This window comes from Daphnia magna, linkage group LG5 (genome assembly GCF_020631705.1).
Source record: "Daphnia magna isolate NIES linkage group LG5, ASM2063170v1.1, whole genome shotgun sequence".
Taxonomy (NCBI): domain Eukaryota; kingdom Metazoa; phylum Arthropoda; class Branchiopoda; order Diplostraca; family Daphniidae; genus Daphnia; species Daphnia magna.
The window spans coordinates 6,470,563-6,490,174 of NC_059186.1; the positions used below are offsets into that span (position 1 = coordinate 6,470,563).

At 37.0% G+C, this 19,612-nt stretch overlaps 4 protein-coding genes, 1 long non-coding RNA gene and 1 pseudogene across 5 annotated transcripts; 4 read left to right on the forward strand and 2 right to left on the reverse strand.

Moving 5' to 3' along the window:
- The first annotated feature begins 1,195 nt into the window (after positions 1-1,195).
- Positions 1,196-3,605, forward strand: LOC116934359. The gene is made up of 6 exons (XM_045174514.1): positions 1,196-1,581; positions 1,648-2,260; positions 2,336-2,402; positions 2,629-2,715; positions 2,973-3,210; positions 3,601-3,605. The coding sequence occupies exons 1-6, from the start codon at positions 1,260-1,262 to the stop codon at positions 3,603-3,605; spliced, it is 1,332 nt and encodes a 443-aa protein (XP_045030449.1). The 5' UTR covers positions 1,196-1,259.
- Positions 3,606-4,215: 610 nt separating this feature from the next.
- Positions 4,216-4,933, forward strand: LOC116933376 (annotated as a pseudogene).
- A 1,766-nt stretch (positions 4,934-6,699) lies between these two features.
- LOC116923249 lies at positions 6,700-7,482 on the reverse strand. Its single transcript, XM_045173600.1, has 2 exons — positions 7,075-7,482; positions 6,700-7,008 (listed from the first exon to the last, which is right to left on the reverse strand). Exons 1-2 carry the CDS (start codon positions 7,394-7,396, stop codon positions 6,785-6,787), a joined length of 546 nt encoding a protein of 181 aa, XP_045029535.1. The 5' UTR covers positions 7,397-7,482; the 3' UTR covers positions 6,700-6,784.
- A 1,300-nt stretch (positions 7,483-8,782) lies between these two features.
- Positions 8,783-10,396, forward strand: LOC116923250. Its single transcript, XR_006646637.1, has 4 exons — positions 8,783-9,584; positions 9,646-9,778; positions 9,856-9,961; positions 10,025-10,396. It is a non-coding gene; the product is annotated as an uncharacterized LOC116923250 (long non-coding RNA).
- A 3,739-nt stretch (positions 10,397-14,135) lies between these two features.
- On the forward strand, positions 14,136-14,682 carry LOC116923600. The gene is made up of 2 exons (XM_045173601.1): positions 14,136-14,370; positions 14,442-14,682. The coding sequence occupies exons 1-2, from the start codon at positions 14,140-14,142 to the stop codon at positions 14,670-14,672; spliced, it is 462 nt and encodes a 153-aa protein (XP_045029536.1). The 5' UTR covers positions 14,136-14,139; the 3' UTR covers positions 14,673-14,682.
- Positions 14,683-18,401: 3,719 nt separating this feature from the next.
- Positions 18,402-19,094, reverse strand: LOC116923370. Its single transcript, XM_032929822.2, has 4 exons — positions 18,898-19,094; positions 18,729-18,834; positions 18,508-18,648; positions 18,402-18,458 (listed from the first exon to the last, which is right to left on the reverse strand). The coding sequence occupies exons 1-4, from the start codon at positions 19,035-19,037 to the stop codon at positions 18,402-18,404; spliced, it is 444 nt and encodes a 147-aa protein (XP_032785713.2). The 5' UTR covers positions 19,038-19,094.
- Positions 19,095-19,612: the final 518 nt, after the last annotated feature.

Genomic DNA, 19,612 nt, shown 5'->3' on the forward strand with positions numbered 1-19,612 from the left:
TCGCTCTGTAGTATCCTTATTATTTATTTGCTATATCTATTCCTCTTTTCATCAAGGAACTTCATTTCATTGCTTCATTTATCACTGTTTAAGTTACATCTTGTGACGGTATGTATTTGTTGATGACCTTGGTTTTATTGTATTGCGACTTGTGAGTAATATACAATATTTTCTAGGATATTAACATGGTTGGTTGCAGAGGACGTGCAAGTATCTTATTTGATCTTATCTGATCCTCAGGGGTAAAAAAAAATATGAAAAAAAAAGTATCTGATCGGTATTTTTGTAGATAGTATCTTCTATCTTTTTTTTTTGCATTTATTTCGACTATCTGATCTAATCTTTAGGTTTGTAGTTGACCACTTATCGGTATCTGATCTTCAGGCCTCCCCCACCCCCCAAAAAAAAGATCCGAAACACTATACGTCATAATTTGAAAAATCTTTTTTTTGGGACATGCAGAAGTCAGCAGATGCGTGGACGTAAGACAGGAGTCCTTAGTGTTGCTAGAGGAAGAGGAAAACATCCAAACTTGACGCGTTTTTAAAGAGCAGTTTCAGAAGAAATTAGCGCGAGACGGGCGACGGACAGCCGAGCCGGGCAGCGTCGCAAGAAGAAAGAGCACCGCAACTGGCAACCGCTGTCAATTTTCTCTTTGCTTGTTTTTTCTCTTTTTTCTATTTAATTTGTTGTGACCGCTAGAAATTTTGAAAATGAGTTTTTTTCCCTTGATCGAAGTTAAAGCACAGACAACGAAGTGGAAGACTGCGATCGCCTATACTGGACAAAGGGCGATGCTCGTGACTGCCACCAGGTTCGCGTCGTATGTTCTAGGCCCGTTTCTTAAAGAATTTTATTATGTCCCTACTGATCAGATGCTTTACACACCCGGGGTTTGTGAGGAAACTATTGCATCCAATTTTTTTATTTTTATTTCTTAATCACCTGTAGCCCTTTGTAAAATCCTTTGAATTATTTTATAATTTATGTATAACTTAGCGGTTAGGAAATAAATTAATGTTCAACACACCCTTTTCAACAATTTTTTCTTCTATTTATTATAAATCGTGAAGCGCTGTACTTATATCTCAAATCGGAATAAAGCCTAAATTGGGCGCGAATTGGTAGGGGCATAAGTTATAGTCTAGCACTCAGTGACACTCCGTTGTCTGTGGTGAGAGCAAGTAGCAGAGGTATTAGTAGATATAAATTTTTTTTTTCATACCTGACCAATTAATACTCTGTTGTATAAATTGGAGATGCCAAAGTGCTTTGTAGTCGGTTGCCGTAATGGGCCGAAAAAATTATGTTTAGATAGGTCTGCAGTGTTTAATGCAGATATTCATCAAATAAAGCCAAGATTTTTTTACATCCCTAAAGATGAAACATCAAGAAAAACGTGGGAAAAAAACCTGCCTAATAGTGAAATGCAACTGAAAACCACATCAAGAGTGTGTGAGGAGCACTTTGTACCCGAAGATATCATCAAATGTGATGAAACCATTATTGATGGGAAAGTGCATTCCATTCCACGACAAAATTGGAAATTGAAAATAGGTGCTTACCCAAGAATCTTTCCATGTAAGTGTTAATTTCTGCTTCAAGGCTATGTGTGTTATTCATTATTTCACATTTTTATTCACATAGCGTCAGCAACATCTGTAGTACCATTGGTACAAAGAAAACCCCCTTTGGAAAGAAAGCCACTCAGTGACATTACAAGTACGTACAAAGGATTTTGTCCTTCACATATGAAACCTGCAAAAAAAAAAGAAAGACTCGCAGCTGTCACAAAGAACACTGTTCAAGAGATTGAAGTTGGTGTTGTTGAATCCTTAACCGTTCCTCAATTGGAAGTAACTGAAGCTGCATTGTTAGAGACCAATGTCTGTTTCCTGCAAAGTGATATAGACAGCATAACACTTCCAGCAAGTACGTGGAAAAGGGGAAGCATAATTGATGGTTGTGTTAATTACTTTGATATTCAAGAAATCGTAAACACAGTTACCATTCAAAAACTTGCTTCTGTGGATTTTACAAATCGAAGTTTCAAACAAACAATCATCAATCGTGAGCTAACTGAAACAGCTGAGAATAAAAACTCGTTCAATTCATTGGCACAAGTTGAAGAACTATTAAGAAATCTTCATAATAGAAGAATTTGCCCTGGAATCAAAAATGATAAAGAAAAACATTTAAACCAATCAAATGGTTTAATCCGCAATGGAAAATTAGTTGACGGAGTTTGGCGTGCTGATAAGTAAGTTTTTTCATTTAGATAATCATTATTTGTTACCACTTTACATGTTTTTAACTGGTATTGTTACATTTCCAGATGCACCCTCATTATTCCTGAAACTGGGTCAGTGAAGCCATGTAGAAATTGCAAATGTCTGGACAAGGCAATGAAAATGCAATTTAAAAGACGAAAGACAATCAACTTACATACTAAAATCAACCATATGTATTTGACTGTGAAACAACTATCACGGAAAGTAGCTGCGAAAACCAAAAAAGAATTAAAATTGAAGATTATACTTAAAAAGAAGAACGAAGAAATTTTGGTATGACAGACATGATCTTTTTTTATTTCTTAACATTATAGTTTATTATTTCGAAACGTATTAGGCACTAAAAACAGAGATTAAACAACTCCGTATGAAGATAGCAAGTGTCAACTACAACAACATGAACTTGGACAACCTTAATGACAAGGTATACTGTCATTAATTCATTTATTATTTTGACAATCGAACATTTTGTGTTCTGTTTTTTACTTCTTCTTGAAACCTTTGATGGTATGACCTACACTATGACTTTCACCTCTGAAACCTTATTTACGTTAGAAAGTAATAGTTTTCAATCAATTATTTTCTACAATTAGTGGGATATGCGTTACATATTTTGTCATTTAAACTTAATACATCAGTAAACAGTACAAATTTTTAATGACATCTCTTTGTTACTCTTAGGAGAAATTGGTTGTCAAGACAATTATCGCCAAATCCAGGTGTGTTGATAAGAAAAAGAAAGATATGAAATACGAGGTTGAATGGTTGTTAGAGTGCATACTTATAAGAGTGAAGAGCCCGGCAACGTATGAACACCTTCGGCTGAACAACATTCTTCCCTTGCCTTGCCGCGATACATTGCGAAAGATTACTAGTAGCTTAAAGTCAGAGTTTGGATTCAATGATTTTTCATTGGAATGTACACTACCCACACAAAGTTTGGAAACACGACGAGTTTTTCCGCGCTTTTAACACGGCGGCTTACGGGCCGAAGTGTCTGCCTTTTTTACGCGATAACTCACGTTTGAGTTATCGCAAAGCAAATCCAAAAAAATCCTCTTGTTTAGGAAAGAATTTCCTTTCACCATGAATTTTTTGAAATTTTTGTGAATAGAAGTTTAGCCCCAAAGTCATAGGTATAAAGTTTGGAAACATCGGCGCGCTCGCCATATGTTTCCATGCTAAAGTGTATGTTACTGAAAAAATTATTAAAAATTCCAATATAGGAATTTTTACTTGAAACTTTTACAAACGGTAGACGACATAGTCATCTACATTTTGACAAAGTTTAATTTTTTTTTAATGAAAGGCTGATCTTTGCCGATTTTTTTAATAAAACGTACGTCGGAAATTCTGTTCCCCCTTTCTTCCCCTTTTGCTTTTCCCTTCCATTCTTCCCCCGGGCTAGGATTTCGTCCCCTCGCCACGAAAGATTGATCGGCATTGTTTATTTTAAAAATCAGCAAAATTAGCCTTTCATCAAAAAAAATTGAAACTTTGTCAAAATGTAGACGACTATGTCGCCTACCGTTTGTAAAAGTTTCAAGTAAAAATTCATAAATTGGAATTTTTAATAATTTTTTCAGTAACATACACTTTAGCATGGAAACATATGGCGAGCGCGCCGATGTTTCCAAACTTTATACCTATGACTTTGGGGCTAAACTTCTATTCACAAACATTTCAAAAAATTCATGGTGAAAGGAAATTCTTTCCTCAACAAGAGGATTTTTTTGGATTTGCTTTGCGATAACTCAAACGTGAGTTATCGCGTAAAAAAGGCAGACACTTCGGCCCGTAAGCCGCCGTGTTAAAAGCGCGGAAAAACTCGTCGTGTTTCCAAACTTTGTGTGGGTACTGTATAAGAAAACATTTCGCGAACAAACCGCTTGCAGAAAGATATGGATCCCTAATGTGGGATGAGATGTCTATTATTCAAGACATACATTTTGACAAACATTCATTCAAGTTTAAAGGGTTTACGTACCTAAACGCTTGCGAAGAAGAACGTGAGAATGAAAATTCAGCCTTAGACGAAGAATGGCAGGAAGACAACGAAGAATTTTCTACTGAACAACAAGATCCTTTGGAAATTCCAGATCTAGCAGACCATGCTTTGGTACTAATCTTTCGGCCATATAAATCAAAATGGATTCAACCTATTGCCGTATTTGCATAAAAAAATGCCGCTTCCGGAGAACAATTACAAAAAATAATACTAAAAGCTTTAATCTTGCTGGAGGAAAACAACGCAAGAGTATTATCAACAGTTTGCGACGGATCTCAAACAAACAACAGACTTTGGAACCTATTTGGTATATCAGGGTGCACAACAGATGATGTATTGCTGAGCAACTCCATGAAGCATCCGGTAGCTGATTCTGACATTTATTTCCTGCGTGATGTTCCACATTTGTTTAAATGCATCCGTAATCATATTTACAATCATAAGGAGGTTCAGGTATTTCATTATGTTTCTTTTTTTAAGTATTACAACTAATAATATACTGTTTGTATAGGTATCCGGGAAAACTATAAAATTCTCTCATCTTTTGGCATTATTTAAATACGACGAAGTCAGAGGTAGCACTGGGTTGTCTGTTGTACCAAAATTGAAACCCGTCCATTTGTTTCCAAATACTTTCCAAAGAATGAGCGTCAAACTGGCAGTTCAAGTGAGAGCTGTACTATTAATGTAAAACACAATGTGTTTATCAACTGTACTAACTTTATTGTTTTAGGTTTTATCGAAATCTGTAGCTGATGGTTTACAACGGTACCGTACTGACAAAGACTCCAAGTTGTCCTCAAAATTTTCTGGCAGTGAGCCGCTTGAAGAACTCATAAGGTTACTTAATGATTCATTTGATGTCATGAATGCCCGTCGTCCAATCGACGGAATTACAAATAAAAATTGGGTTGGTGATTCAGGGCGCCATTCAGTATGTACTGAAACACGTTTCCATTTGTCATTTTTTGGTTCATTCATTTTTGGATTCTAGATTCTGTCTAATTTATATAAGTGTCTTGAGGAGACTGAAGAAGCCTCTTGTGGATTATTAGGAGAAGACATTTTCGAAGATGAAGTTCTTTTAGAAGTGTGCACGGATCTGCTGCCTAAGCAACCTGAGCGTCAAATTTTGGAAAATTATGAGATGGAAACAATTGATTTAGAGTGTGCTGGTTCTTGGCCAGGAAGTGTTTCCGAAAAAAAAAATATCCACCTGTGGAAAAAAAAAAAAAGTTATTTACGAACCGTTTCTGTCAAAGGTGACTCTCAACGGCCTCCGAGTCACTATCCTGAGTACTGTAGACATTGTTGGACTTCTCTTAAAAGAGAATTACAAGTATGTGTTAACTGGCAAGCTAAATCAAGACTGCATTGAAGTATGTTATGTTTAAAGAAATTTTCGAGAAATCAATTCATAATTTTTTTTCATGTTCTAGCGCTTGTTTGGAATTATAAGAATGAGTGGGCGATGTGGCGATAAGCCTACGGTGACTTCGTTTTTGGAGTTGTTTGGACTTCTAACACTCTATTACCCAACAAAACAATTTTTGCGGGGTTCAAACTGTGAGGAAGAAGAGGAAAAAAGTGAAGTACTGACATCGTACCATACATGGATGAAGATAAATTTTAACAACAACAAGAAGGAAATGAAGGAAAAGAAAGAATACTTTAGAGACATTCTTTTAAAAGGAATAGAACGGGAAATCAATTTTTCCAATGTTGCGGCAATCAATTCCGAAGAAGACAGCACTTCACTAAACCTTGATGAATCTAAAATGAACATCCATGATTGCGACATTATGTATTACATATGTGGATACTTAGTTCACTCATACAGGAAAAAGGGGAAAACAACTAATTCTTCGTTTTGCAAACATTGTCTGGAATCGGTTGATGTGAGTCCAGAAGAACTCCCCCCCCAATTTTCGGCTGCCCAATTAACTAAAATCAAGAAAAAAGGAAAGTTAATTTTCGCTTCTTCCACCATGTTCCAGTTAATTTGTAAAGTCGAAGAAGCTTTTTTAAACTTAACAAAAGGAAATCGTGTATTCCTAAAAGACGCCTTTGAGGCTGTCTTGGTTACATTATCTGCCGAAAAATTACCATTAATTGGTTGTACGGTACACCAAAAAGAGCTGATGACAGCTGTCATCTTCCAGTACCTTATTTTACGATTTCAATGTTTTGCAAAAAAAAAAATGATTGCTATTGTTGAAAAAAAAAACTGAAGCACACGCAAGAATGAAGACAAAAAAAATTACAAAATTTAATCGGCGATGATTAAATTGTTATTATAAACATCAACTGATTGTGATACAGAAATAAATTACATGTGATAAACATCTACGTTATAATTTTTTTTGGAGAAAACTAGAAATTAAATAATTAATCAAACTAGAAAACAACTACATTGACTGGGTTTGAAACTCTTGCACTTCGCGCACAATTTACATATTATTGTGCACATATTAGCACAATTTATTTAACAATCAGTTACTTCCAATTGAGGAACGGTTAAGGATTCAACAACACCAACTTCAATCTCTTGAACAGTGTTCTTTGTGACAGCTGCGAGTCTTTCTTTTTTTTTTGCAGGTTTCATATGTGAAGGACAAAATCCTTTGTACGTACTTGTAATGTCACTGAGCGGCTTTCTTTCCAAAGGGGGTTTTCTTTGTACCAATGGTACTACAGATGTTGCTGACGCTATGTGAATAAAAAGGTGAAATAATGAATAACACACATAGCCTTGAAGCAGAAATTAACACTTACATGGAAAGATTCTTGGGTAAGCACCTATTTTCAATTTCCAATTTTGTCGTGGAATGGAATGCACTTTCCCATCAATAATGGTTTCATCACATTTGATGATATCTTCGGGTACAAAGTGCTCCTCACACACTCTTGATGTGGTTTTCAGTTGAATTTCACTATTAGGCAGGTTTTTTTCCCACGTTTTTCTTGATGTTTCATCTTTAGGGATGTAAAAAAATCTTGGCTTTATTTGATGAATATCTGCATTAAACACTGCAGACCTATCTAAACATAATTTTTTCGGTCCATTACGGCAACCGACTACAAAGCACTTTGGCATCTCCAATTTATACAACAGAGTATTAATTGGTCAGGTATGAAAAAAAAAATTTATATCTACTAATACCTCTGCTACTTGCTCTCACCACAGACAACGGAGTGCCACTGAGTGCTAGACTATAACTTATGCCCCTACCAATTCGCGCCCAATTTAGGCTTTATTCCGATTTGAGATATAAGTACAGCGCTTCACGATTTATAATAAATAGAAGAAAAAATTGTTGAAAAGGGTGTGTTGAACATTAATTTATTTCCTAACCGCTAAGTTATACATAAATTATAAAATAATTCAAGGGATTTTAAAAAGGGCTACAGGTGATTAAGAAATAAAAATAAAAAAATTGGATGCAATAGTTTCCTCACAAACCCAGGGTGTGTAAAGCATCTAATCAGTAGGGACATAATAAAATTCCTTAAGAAACGGGCCTAGAACATACGACGCGAACCTGGTGGCAGTCACGAGCATCGCCCCTGAGCGTCCTCTCAGTCTTATGGGGCTTATCGCAGTCTTCCACTTCGTTGTCTGTGGTTAAAGTCTGGTTTTTCTCTGCCCTTATGGTCGTAATTCTCTCGTTTGTTGTTTTTTCTGCATTGTGTTGTTTTGTTTGGAGGTTTTTGGAGAGAGAAGTTAAACTAGAATTGTTTCTCCATTGTAATTGGACCTGTACAAACACCTTCCGCTGAAAAGAAGTCTGAAAATGGGGGGCGTCTACAGGTCTTAAGAGAAAGGTAGTTTACCACACCCCTATTTTTTGTTTGGTCTTTAAAAAAGCTTAAAATAAAATGTGTCTACACCCTTAGGGTCGTCGCTACATTTTATTCTAACACAATCAAGATTACCTATCGGGATCGTTGAACGATCCCTCTGGTAATCTGAAATTTTGCCGTCAAACGCATTTTATATCAACTGAATTAGTTTATGTGTCTGTACTGCAACTCGATGATCTCAAATGTCACACACGAAAGAAATTTGAAAAGTAGATAAAAATTAACTGACAGGTGCCAAGAAGTATGAATGTTAGCCCAGATGACGTTAAAATATGGACTGTTGTTCAAGTAGAAGAATACCTAAAACTTAAAGGGTTTGGTGAAAGCATTACAAATATCTTGAGAGGTGAACATACGTTCCATTGTTGTTCTCTGGCTGAATCGTCTATGTTAACATTATTTTTTTTTTAGGCAATGAGATAGATGGGGAATCGCTTTTGCTGCTGAATGATGTTGATGTGGCTAGCATGGGATTCAAAATTGGTCCAGTAGCTAAATTTCGCAGCTTCTTAGTCACCTTAAAAGTAAAAGTAGCTCAAAATCTTTCTAAACAATCAGAAAAATAAAAACAATCAGCAAGTGTTGCCAATGAGAATGAAAGTAGTAGTGAATCCATAGATATGCATTTACCCGAGAAAACCAAAAGGTGTGTAAAAAGGATTAACGTTTTTGTTTAGATTACTATTACTGCAGCAGCCCATTTTTCAATTAGGATGAATTAAGCGTGATGGAAGTCTTGCAAGAACATGGTGATGGAAGACGTATGATTGTTGAATACTTGGCAAGAAACAAAGAATTTATTACAAGTGAAGAAAGAATAATAATTATTCAAATCTTGTGTGATCATTTTGTTAAAACTGATTCTTTGAAGTATTTCCCCTCAACATCTACTCAACACCTTTGGGCTGAAGCCCTAGTGAAGAGTTTTCCATGCTTAGGGACCAAAGTCACTGACGTCGAAGGGAAAGTTACCATGAACCATGACATATACTTCCATCCTAAAGCCATAGGCTTCATGAGGACAAATTACAAGAAATGCGTAGAAGCAAAGGAGTAAGAAAGAGGAAACAAAACCAAACACCAGATGTTCCTAATGAGAAAAAGGCCAGAATAAAGCAAAAAAAAATTTAAATGCCTGTCAAGGGAAGTAAGGTGATGATCGATGAATCAATTATGGTGTCCATGGTACAATTTTTCTTTACTTTTAACTGTCAGTCAATGGATAATATTTTTTGAAATCTGTGGCTTGGTATCTTGGCTGAAGGTGCACGGTCCTTCTGTTACAAACAAGACCAAAATCCATGACTATTTGGAGAACACGTTTCATTTTCCGGGAAAAACAGATTTCTGAACACTTCACCTGTGCGTCTCAGGTGTTTGAAGAATATCCACGCTATGTGGACTTTGAAGATGGATCACTGGTAGGCCTATAATTTCTACAGTTGAAAGAAATAACGATTTACTAACTTATGTTTCTTTCAGATTTTGCACGATTTCCATCGTAAATATAAAGGGATGCACTCTGGCCTGGAGACGTGGTTCTTCGGACGATTCCACTCGTCTTTACTTGGACTAGCCGAAAGGCAAAAAGTAGACGTGCCAAAATCTACTGACGGTATGACTATAAATTAATTAATTGTATGATGAAGTACCTTTTTTTAACTTATTCTTTCTTTTTGATCCGATTGATAGAATCCCTCAGATCATTAGTTTGTTTCTGAAAGTAATGCCCAGCGTATGCAGGGTAAAGAAGGCAGATTTCTCGTCCAAACTTGGTCGTCTTTTCTACTTCGTCAAGGTATTTTCCTATTTTTTTTTTTTACTTATATAGACGCAATTCTTAATTATTTCGGTTTTCCAGGAAAATTCTCTCAATTAAACCATTGTGGAATCCAAAGATGAGATATTCCACCAACAGCCATTCCTGTATCAATGGATCACCCCTTGTCTTTCCATCTGGTAATAGACAAAACCGTCATTCCAGCAAGGGCCTTTCATGTTCTTTTTGCAACTTTTTTTATTTTTCGTTTGTAATATCCCCAGTACTTAGATAAGTTTTTTCTTTTTTTTTTGAGCAATTTGTTTTTCAAATTGGAAAAAACGGGATAAACGCTTCCAATCAGGAATTTGCTAACTGCCTCGATAACATTGCCACAGCCCAGTCCCTCGACGAAAATAACGTTGTTGCATCTTGATCTTTACGTTGTGTTGTGGACACTGTTTCGTAAGTTGTATAACCTAGGATCAATCAGTAATAAATTACTGCATCAGACTCGCTTGAAGAAGGCGACCTGATTGCTTTTTTTGTTGAATTCATTCTTTTGATTTTATTTATTTTCCACAAGCTACATCTAAACCCACCTAATTCCCCACTTATTGGTGTACTACGGGTATATACACCTAAGGTACACCAATACCCACTTCCAACCTAGGTGGGCAGCTACACTTTGAAATAAGTGTATGAGTAGGTGTATCCATACACTAAATAGTGGGCACCACCACTAATAGGTGGGGACTTTCATTTTCCCCAATTTAAAGTGGGGAATTCCTTTTTAACTGTGTGTGCAACTAGGTAGCAGTAGAATTTTCTTCTTCTGCATCGGCTAACAATGACTGCAGCGCGACTTCGTTTACTTTCAGGCGACGAGCTGCGTCTTCAATAATTTTCACACTGCAGCACAAATTCGTTACTTATGGGTAACGAGCTGTGTCTTCAAAATTAAAACTCTGCAGCACTAATTCGTCACTTAGGCCAAGATCTGGCAGAGTTACGTCACCGTTGATTGGAATCAGTTTTTTCAGTGCATTAGCTTGATTTTCCTTGAGCTATTCAAACACCTTGAACAGATATCAAACTACATTTATAACCGAAGCTTCTCATATTTGATTTACAAGAAAACCCTCATAGGGTTTACCTTACAGTTGATCATTTCCTGGAGACGGACTTGAGGATGTCTTCACCTGGCGTCGGTCTGATCAGCAAATATAGGCGATCTATTCATGTACAGGATCGCAGAAGTTTTTCCACCAGAACTTTGCCTATGAATCCCGTCGCTCCAGTAATGAAAATTTATCGATCAGACTAAAACTCCTGCATGCCAATTCTCTCCATTTTGTGTTTATTTCTTCCTTTTCCAAGACAGGAAAAAAAGCAACAGGTAAAATGACATTCAAATATTTTTTATTAACAACAAAATTTACCGATTAATTGCTGATAGCAGCTGGACTAACTACCAGCTGCCTGTGCACAATTATTTCGATACTGTAAGGAACGGTCAGCCGCGTTCCTTACATCCCTTTCTCCTTTCCCGCGCTTACAACCCTTTTCCCCTCTTCCGCCGATAGGTCATCTACCGATGGTTCCGGTCTTCAATCTCCCTTCTACCTGGCCTTCAAACGTGTGAATTCTCCACATAGGTGTTACATTTGCAGACAAAATATTAATTCCCTTTGGAACACCGAACCCTAAGTGACCTTGCTCCTTCGTATAAATCATCCTTTTCCCCGATTGTCAGTCAGTCTTGTGTCAGTCTCTCTTGCAGTCTTCTGCAGTCTTCATCAGCAGTCAGTCTTGTGTCTGTCTTGTGCCCTACTTGTGCCAGTCATGTTCCAGTCGCTTTTCGTTCATCTTTGAGTCTCTCTGCAGTCTTCATCAGTAAGTCTCTTTAATATCGGACTCGTCTTGTTAACTGTTATCTCGGTCTTTGGCAAAAACGTTGTGCAACAATAAACTCATCATCATCACACACAACTATTCCCCATTCAATATTAAAAGTAAGGACAAGTAAGAAAACCATTACCCGTCCTTACAATACCGATGGCATATGTGTAGAGCCTCTGATTGCTACTCCGTAGATCAGTGTTCGATTCCCGATAAGGAATTGGGAAATATTTGGTATGGTTATAATATTCTTCATTCGAATTTGCTGGGATTATTAATTTTTTTAGAACGAAGTGGATTATTATTTTTAAAATTATTTAATAAACAAAAAAAAGCACATATTGCTCGATGAAAATGTTTTCTACATATAAGCGAGAATTTCTCGTTAGTTAACCATAATAAATCATCACCTCATCTGGAATCGAACACCGATCTCCAGCATCACATTAAGAAAGGCTACACCTACGCCATTGACAACGACGTAAACATTTACAGGCAGCTGTGTTTCGGTAAACAACATTACCAAGCCCAAGCCCTAAATTTCCAACTGTCGTTTTAAAAAACACACCACCCTGGGGGTTGCAAAAATGTCCTGACCTGTAACTTGCCTTAAAGCGTAATACCTTAAGGCACTTTTTTTAAATGTCTAGACTTACCCAACCCTACCTTGTCGTGTCCATCACCCCGTCTACCCTCCCCCTTAAAGAAAAACAAACAAAAAACCCACTACCCCGCCAATAGGTGGCTTTAAAAAATTAAATCGGTGCTCGGATTTTTGTGCAGGATTATGGCATTCGGTTTCGCCACGGAAAAAAATGTATTTTTTTTCACCCTTACTTTTTCTTTTTTTTTACCACTAGCCATCTAGCGCTCGATTTCTAATTCGGTTCCACTTACGTCTTCCTCAATGTAACGTAGCGAAGGATGGTAGTGTGTCCATCTCCATTGCCGTTCAAATGTGCACATCGCGAATTGCAAATCCTGCTAATTGCCTTTATTTCAGGTAAGTTATCCATTATGTCTGTAAAGGCAACGATTGATAATTATTTGCCATTACGGAGTAGACCAACTATTTAAAATATTTTGCAGATCGGGATTCCAGTCCATAGATAATTCAACTGCTAACACACTTACAGTACAAACACGTGTATAACAGTGTAATACTGCCAATTGCCTTTGCTTATGCTATTTGTTGGTTTATTGAGTGATGGAAAGCGAAGTATTAAAGGCTAAGGATGGTAATTTTTATATTATTCTAATTATTTTCCTTATGTAATCTTTGTTTGTCCAGGGAAAACAATTCTTCTGCTGACATTTAAATCACCTTGTGACAGAGATTTGAATTTAAATTCCATCAGCACCGTGCTTCAACAGTCTTTGACAGTCACTCCTTGCCCAGTGGGAAAAGAAGAATTGTGGGATAGAATTGTACACTATGTCGGTAAGTGTAAAGCAACAGGTTTTAATGCTTGTGGGTGATAATAGTAGTTTTATTATTTTTAATGAATGACTCGGTTACGCTGTGAAGAAAATTGCCCAAATTACTGGCGTAGTAGAAAGAACTTTATATAGACGTCTTTCGGAAAGAGGTGTCAAAATTCGGCCCAAATATTCCCAGATAACTGTAGATGATTTATATCGCATGGTGAGTGATAACTTAAAAGTTAGACCTAATTTGGGTTGTGTCAGCATCAAAAGTAAATTAGAAGGAAAGGGTATTGTTGTCCAGAGAGATAGAATAGTTAAAGCAGTAAAATTTGCGAAAAATTTGCAAAACATCCCACGAGGGAAGAAAATGATTAGGAGAAAATATAGTGTAAGGGCTCCTCTCTCCCTTGTCCATATAGATGGTCACCTGAAGTTAAAAACTTGGGGCTTTGCAATACATGGGGGCATAGATGGGTATTCAAGAATTGCAATATACCTGAAGGTTGCAAACAACAACAAAGCTTCAACTGTGTTAAACAGCTTTCTTGGAGGTGTAGCTGTATATGGCGTACCGTCTAGAGTAAGGTATTATTTCAATGAAAAATGCAATGAAAAGTAAAATAAATAAGTATCCATTAATTTTCTTGGTGTTTAGAGCCGACAAAGGAGGAGAAAATATTCTCGTTGGGCGTTACATGTTGACTGTACGCGGTACCCAAAGAAAATCGATAAAGTTGGGAGATCGGTCCATAACCAACGTATAGAACGGTTCTGGGTGGATGTCGGCAACGGATGTATAAGTTTATTCTACAACATTTTCATGTGGGTTTTTTTTTCGCCTACAATTCTTTGTTTGTTATTCAAATTTCTCATTTATTTGCAGGGAAATGGAATCGTCCTACATTTTAGATCCAGACTCCTCAGTTGACATGTATTCCCTACTTCATTGCTTCACTCACTTGATCCAACAAGAATTGGACACGTTTCGGACCAGTTGGAATTGCCATCGTATTCGGACATGCCGTAATGAAACACCCAATCAAATGTATTACAGTGGGCTTGATAATCTTGCCCAGTGCTCTAAGGAGTTCGGGCAATATTTCACAGAATTAGATCAGGTAAAAAATAATATATACATGTGTATTTATGAATTTATTTTTAAAGTCTCCACAGTGTTTTCCTCGTTAAGGATTTATTGACATTTATTGCTGACACCGATATCCACGAGAGTGACAAGACGGTTGAGTACGTAGAAGTTCACATCCCTGATCGTTACGAACATTTGGAACATTTACTGGAAGATAGTCAAAATTTTGTCTATCAAAGATTCCCAGTTTCAGGAATTACCAAACAAAATGTTATTCATTGTTACATCGAAATAAGAGCTTTGGTGCAAGATTATGTTTCTCAGTATTTCTGACAAGAAATAAGAAAACTGATCTCGTTCATAAGTATTTCGTGAACAAACGCTACGCAACTATACGACCGAGCCATTTTTTGACTAGCCAACGCACACCTGGTTGATTGTACGTAGTCTTCGTCAAAATAAAAGTTTATCTGCTTAAAAAAAACCGACCCTATTCGTTTTCATTTCAATTTTTTATTCGTAATCCCCCCATGCTGGTTGGGAGATTTTCGTTGATTCGTTAGTCACACCAGGGTGAACAGAAGTAGTCGTCGTCAAAGTGATGGTTTGTTCCGACATGAAATTCCATATAGTCGGCGCGCAATAAAACGGCAAAAAAAACCGGAAGAAAATTTCTTTTCTCCACTCAAAAACAAGAAATTCATCATCAATTCTCTTTAAGGATTTCCAAGCGAACGAAAATAGTCGGTTGTTGTTTTGGAGGCAGGAACGGCTTTCGCCGTACTGCAGCTATGTAAAAGTGACGCGTGTATTGGGAACTAAAAAAAATTTAGACGCCGTTGAACTAGTCTATAGTTCAACGGTAGTTGAAGTAGCAACAGGCAGTTGTCGGTTGTTGACGTAAATTGTTGCCAGTGTACGACAGTGCTTTGTTGGACAACTTTTCTTTTTTTTTTTCTTTTCCGTTTCAGCATTATTATAACACACTGAAAGGAAAAATTGGTTCAAAAGCCACGACGAGTTCTAAACACTTTCATTAACAGCTGTGGCGTTCGACATCAGTTAAAGGACTGTGTGTGAGACTGGAAACTAATAACGTCCTGATGTTATCTGTTTATTAGTCCACATGAACATGGCCTCTATGGGGCCGTTCACATACTACGTAGTGGGATTTTGGCGGATTTTTACCCCCCTCCCTCCCCCTTGTAGTAGATTGAAGTGTTCGGGCTGACTCCCCCCCTTGAAATTACGTAGTAGTTCGCTCGACCCCCCCTAAAAAATATAGGCCTATATATATTTCGAAACTCAATTATTTCTGTATTAAAAAAGTAAGCATTCTTTGTATCATTTTTGGTACAGTGACATATTGAAAATTAACGATGCAAAGTATTTTTCTGGTTGCCAGATTCTACTTTTTAACGGATTAATAATACAATTATTAAACAGAAACATTTTCCCATGGACTAGCATAATGATCATCAATAGAGCAAATGGGCATTAAGGGAACTGAAGTATTGTTTGCTTCCACTGGATATCCAGGAATTCGGCCTGACAAGTCTAGTTCATCTTCCTCAATCCATTTGGCGTCTTTCGGACCATTTTCACTGTTAGCAATTATTACCATCATTTCTCTTGAACAGTCGACTGCTCATGAGGAGCTTTCGCCAAAAATAAACAACGACAGCGTTGCCAGCTTAGGAAAAACAAAATTGTTTTTTTAAATTGGAAAATTTTTGAAAATTTGTTTCTACTACGTATCAAATCCCCGGGCTCCCCCTCCCCCGTAGTATTTTGAAGTAATTTGTCTGACCCCCTCCCCCCCCTAAGCCCACTACGTAGTATGTGAACGACCCCTATAGTTCAGAGAAAATAGTAGTCAAGAAAATTTAACGGCCACGCTGGACAAGCCCGGACGAGAAGGGGGGGGGGGATTTTCTCTGCCCACGCACACGTTTACCTAAAAAAAAAAAAAAACCATCCGGGTGCTCTGTCGCTTTGACTTTTGTTAACACTCTTGAAAAATTGTTTGATATCCAATAATTAAAAAAAGAGAGGAAAACACAAAATGGATCACCCTGTTAACACGATGCCAACGCACAAGGAAGCGGCTTTTGGCCTGGTTGCTCAATCGCAATTGTTTCTCCAATGATAAGAATAACAAAAATATACCGTCATAATTTTAGGTTTTTATTAATTAACTTTAAGCAGCCAATTATTCTTGATTTTACCAACATGATGCTTCACTGAACAACATAATGCTTGATTGAACATAATGGTACGTTGGGAAAATGGAACGGAAAACGGAAAGAACAACAATCTTTGTGCGAAATGCATAAGAAAAATGACCATTAAAAATAGTAGACTAGCCAGCACCGTAGTTTTTTAATAAATTACGAATTTGTGGCATTGATAACCCCTTTCTTCTGATTTCAGAAGCGGTTTCATATTCCACGTTTAACAAATCCATAATTACAAAATTCAGACTTTCGGGGAATAGGACTTCCAATAAAAAGTTTCGATCTCGCGGCTTCCCATCTCCCACGATAAGGTCTAACCTCTTTTCGATGAATTCTGCAACATTAACATAGTGTTCCCGACTATGTGGCGAATTGTGCAACACTCCCAGGATAGATTCACATCTATTGCGTGCTTTGTATGCTCTAATTGTTATCACTTCGGCTCCCAAATTTTCTAAATACAACAAACCCCGCAAAGATTTCACACGCTTTAACAATAAATTAATAACCATTTCCAACTGTTGTAGATCTATTTCTTCATCTTCATCTTCCGCGAAAGCTGCATCAATCTGCTTTTGTTTTTCTTCGAGAAACTCCTCAAGGTACTGTGAGACAGTCTGGAAATTTGGATATTCGCCGTTTACAGGTAAGAACAAATCGTCATTCACAGCATTTTTTGGCACTTCTACATCGCAACTCGGTAAAATAGTCTTCAGATCTTTAGGTTCTTCTATTATGTCAATTTTTAACACTTCTGATGATGGAGGAAACATACTTTCGATATCTTTCCCTAAGACAATTGTTCCACCAACTTCTTTCATATATTCAAGAAGTTCTTCTTGCGACGAAATTTTTTTTGCAGTGTAATTGGGTGGCATCGAGGTAATTTCAAACTTTTTTTCTTGAGGACTTCTTGAGGATTTAGATGGTGTTGCAGAACAAACAAATTAGAATATGCCCTTGACATCGATCTAGCTCTAGATCTTGGTCTCCAGTAACTCTGATTTGTTGTAACAGATAAATCAGAACTTGATCTTGACGTTGATCTACTCCATGACTTTTTCCTCTTATATTCTCTCGGCAAGCCGTTTCTATCACATTTTCTTGAAGTTAATGGACTACTTCTGTAGCGTTTTCGCAACTTGCTTCGTGATCTTTCTCTATAGTACCTTTGTCTTGTGGGACTAGACATGTCAGAACTTGACCTTCTCCTTGCTCTTCTTCGCATCCTTTTTTTTTGGCCAAGATGTGGTTGTTAAACGAGACCTATCAGAACTTGTCGATCTCCGTCCTGAGGTGTTTCTGGAGTTGCTCGCTGAGGTATCTTTATGCGAATGAGTACTAGGGCGGCTGTTTCTCGATCTAGATGTTTTTTCAGAACCATTTATGTGAAAACTTCTTAAAGTTTCTCTGCTTCGTGATCTTTTTCTTGAGTTCGGACGCCTTGTAGAGCGATCGACATGACAAATTGACCTTGATGTTGATCGATTGCTTTTAGGGCGATATCTTGACTTAGACGTGGTTGATGAACCACTTGTTTCGTAACTTCTCATGGAGGAAGTGGAACTTCTTGATCGATAACTATGCACATGACGTCCGTAAGGCAAATGACTGGATGCATGAATAATGCTATTCACAGCGGCAGGTACATGTTGTTTTTCCGATGGTGCTGATTTATCATCAGTGATGTTTACATTGCTTTGTGGTGACATTTCAACAGCGTTTGAGTCGACGAATGCCTCAATTTCCATTGAATTTTCTTGTGAAACAAATTTTTTATGACTTTCTTGCGAGGTCATGGAAACTTTAGGTTGCAGAATAGTCTTTACGCCATCAAATGAAGGTCGCGTTTCATCAAAACTACAAAAAACAATGTAATTCCCTATCATTTAAAAAATAAACCATTAGAATCGTACTTATCAATTGTTTACTTTATGAGATAAAAGCTTAACTCTTGCAATGTTTCTGCCACAATCATTACAAGGAATCATTTCAGTATTGTAATTGGTATCAACCATTCCTTCTATATCCTTTTGCATAGGAACAATGTATACCATTTTGGGGAAGAGACCCTATGTATAATAAAAAATTTTTGTTACATTTGTAACAGTCATTTTTGCAATTGTTTCACAATTCAATATAACTTAATTACCTTCAGAGATTTTCCATCAGGAACGGTACTTTGAACATGTTTTAGGAATTTACCACTCTTCATGCATAAACAATACCCTCCACAGGCATCCAGTCCTCTAAAAACCCTTAAAAAAGGAATTTAAAATAGCTAATGTATCCTATACACAATTTTTTTCTAAACTGATTACTTTTCTAATTCAGCTGCCATTTCTTGACTGGTCCAGCTTCTGTAATAGCTTATGGACCGAACTCCTAGCGAAACTTTGGATAATTCTTCTAGATCTTCCTCAACAGGGCAGATATAATGACGATGCCATTTTCCTACCATACAACAAAACAGCTGCTCGCATTGCTTACTTAAATTCCCTTTTTCTTTCAATTTCCGCTGAAGAATTGTTTTCCCTGGGAGAGAAAATTTTTTTCTTAATATCATTATAGAGCAATTATTGTTGATATGATATAGACCTTTTTGGTACTTTTGAATCCATCAGCCAATTCATCTTCCCTTTCCGTCAATGAAGAGTTTCTAACAACATCTTTAACTGTCTGAAAAAAATTTCCCTTTGATTGCCGGTTCTGATCTAGTAACTGAGCTTGAAGGCTACGGATTTGATCTAGACAAACAAAGATTACATAAGGAAAATAATTTGAATAACATAAAAATTACCATCCTTAGCCTTTAATACTTCGCTTTCCATCACTCAATAAACCAACAAATAGCATAAGCAAAGGCAATTGGCAGTATTACACTGTTATACACGTGTTTGTACTGTAAGTGTGTTAGCAGTTGAATTATCTATGGACTGGAATCCCGATCTGCAAAATATTTTAAATAGTTGGTCTACTCCGTAATGGCAAATAATTATCAATCGTTGCCTTTACAGACATAATGGATAACTTACC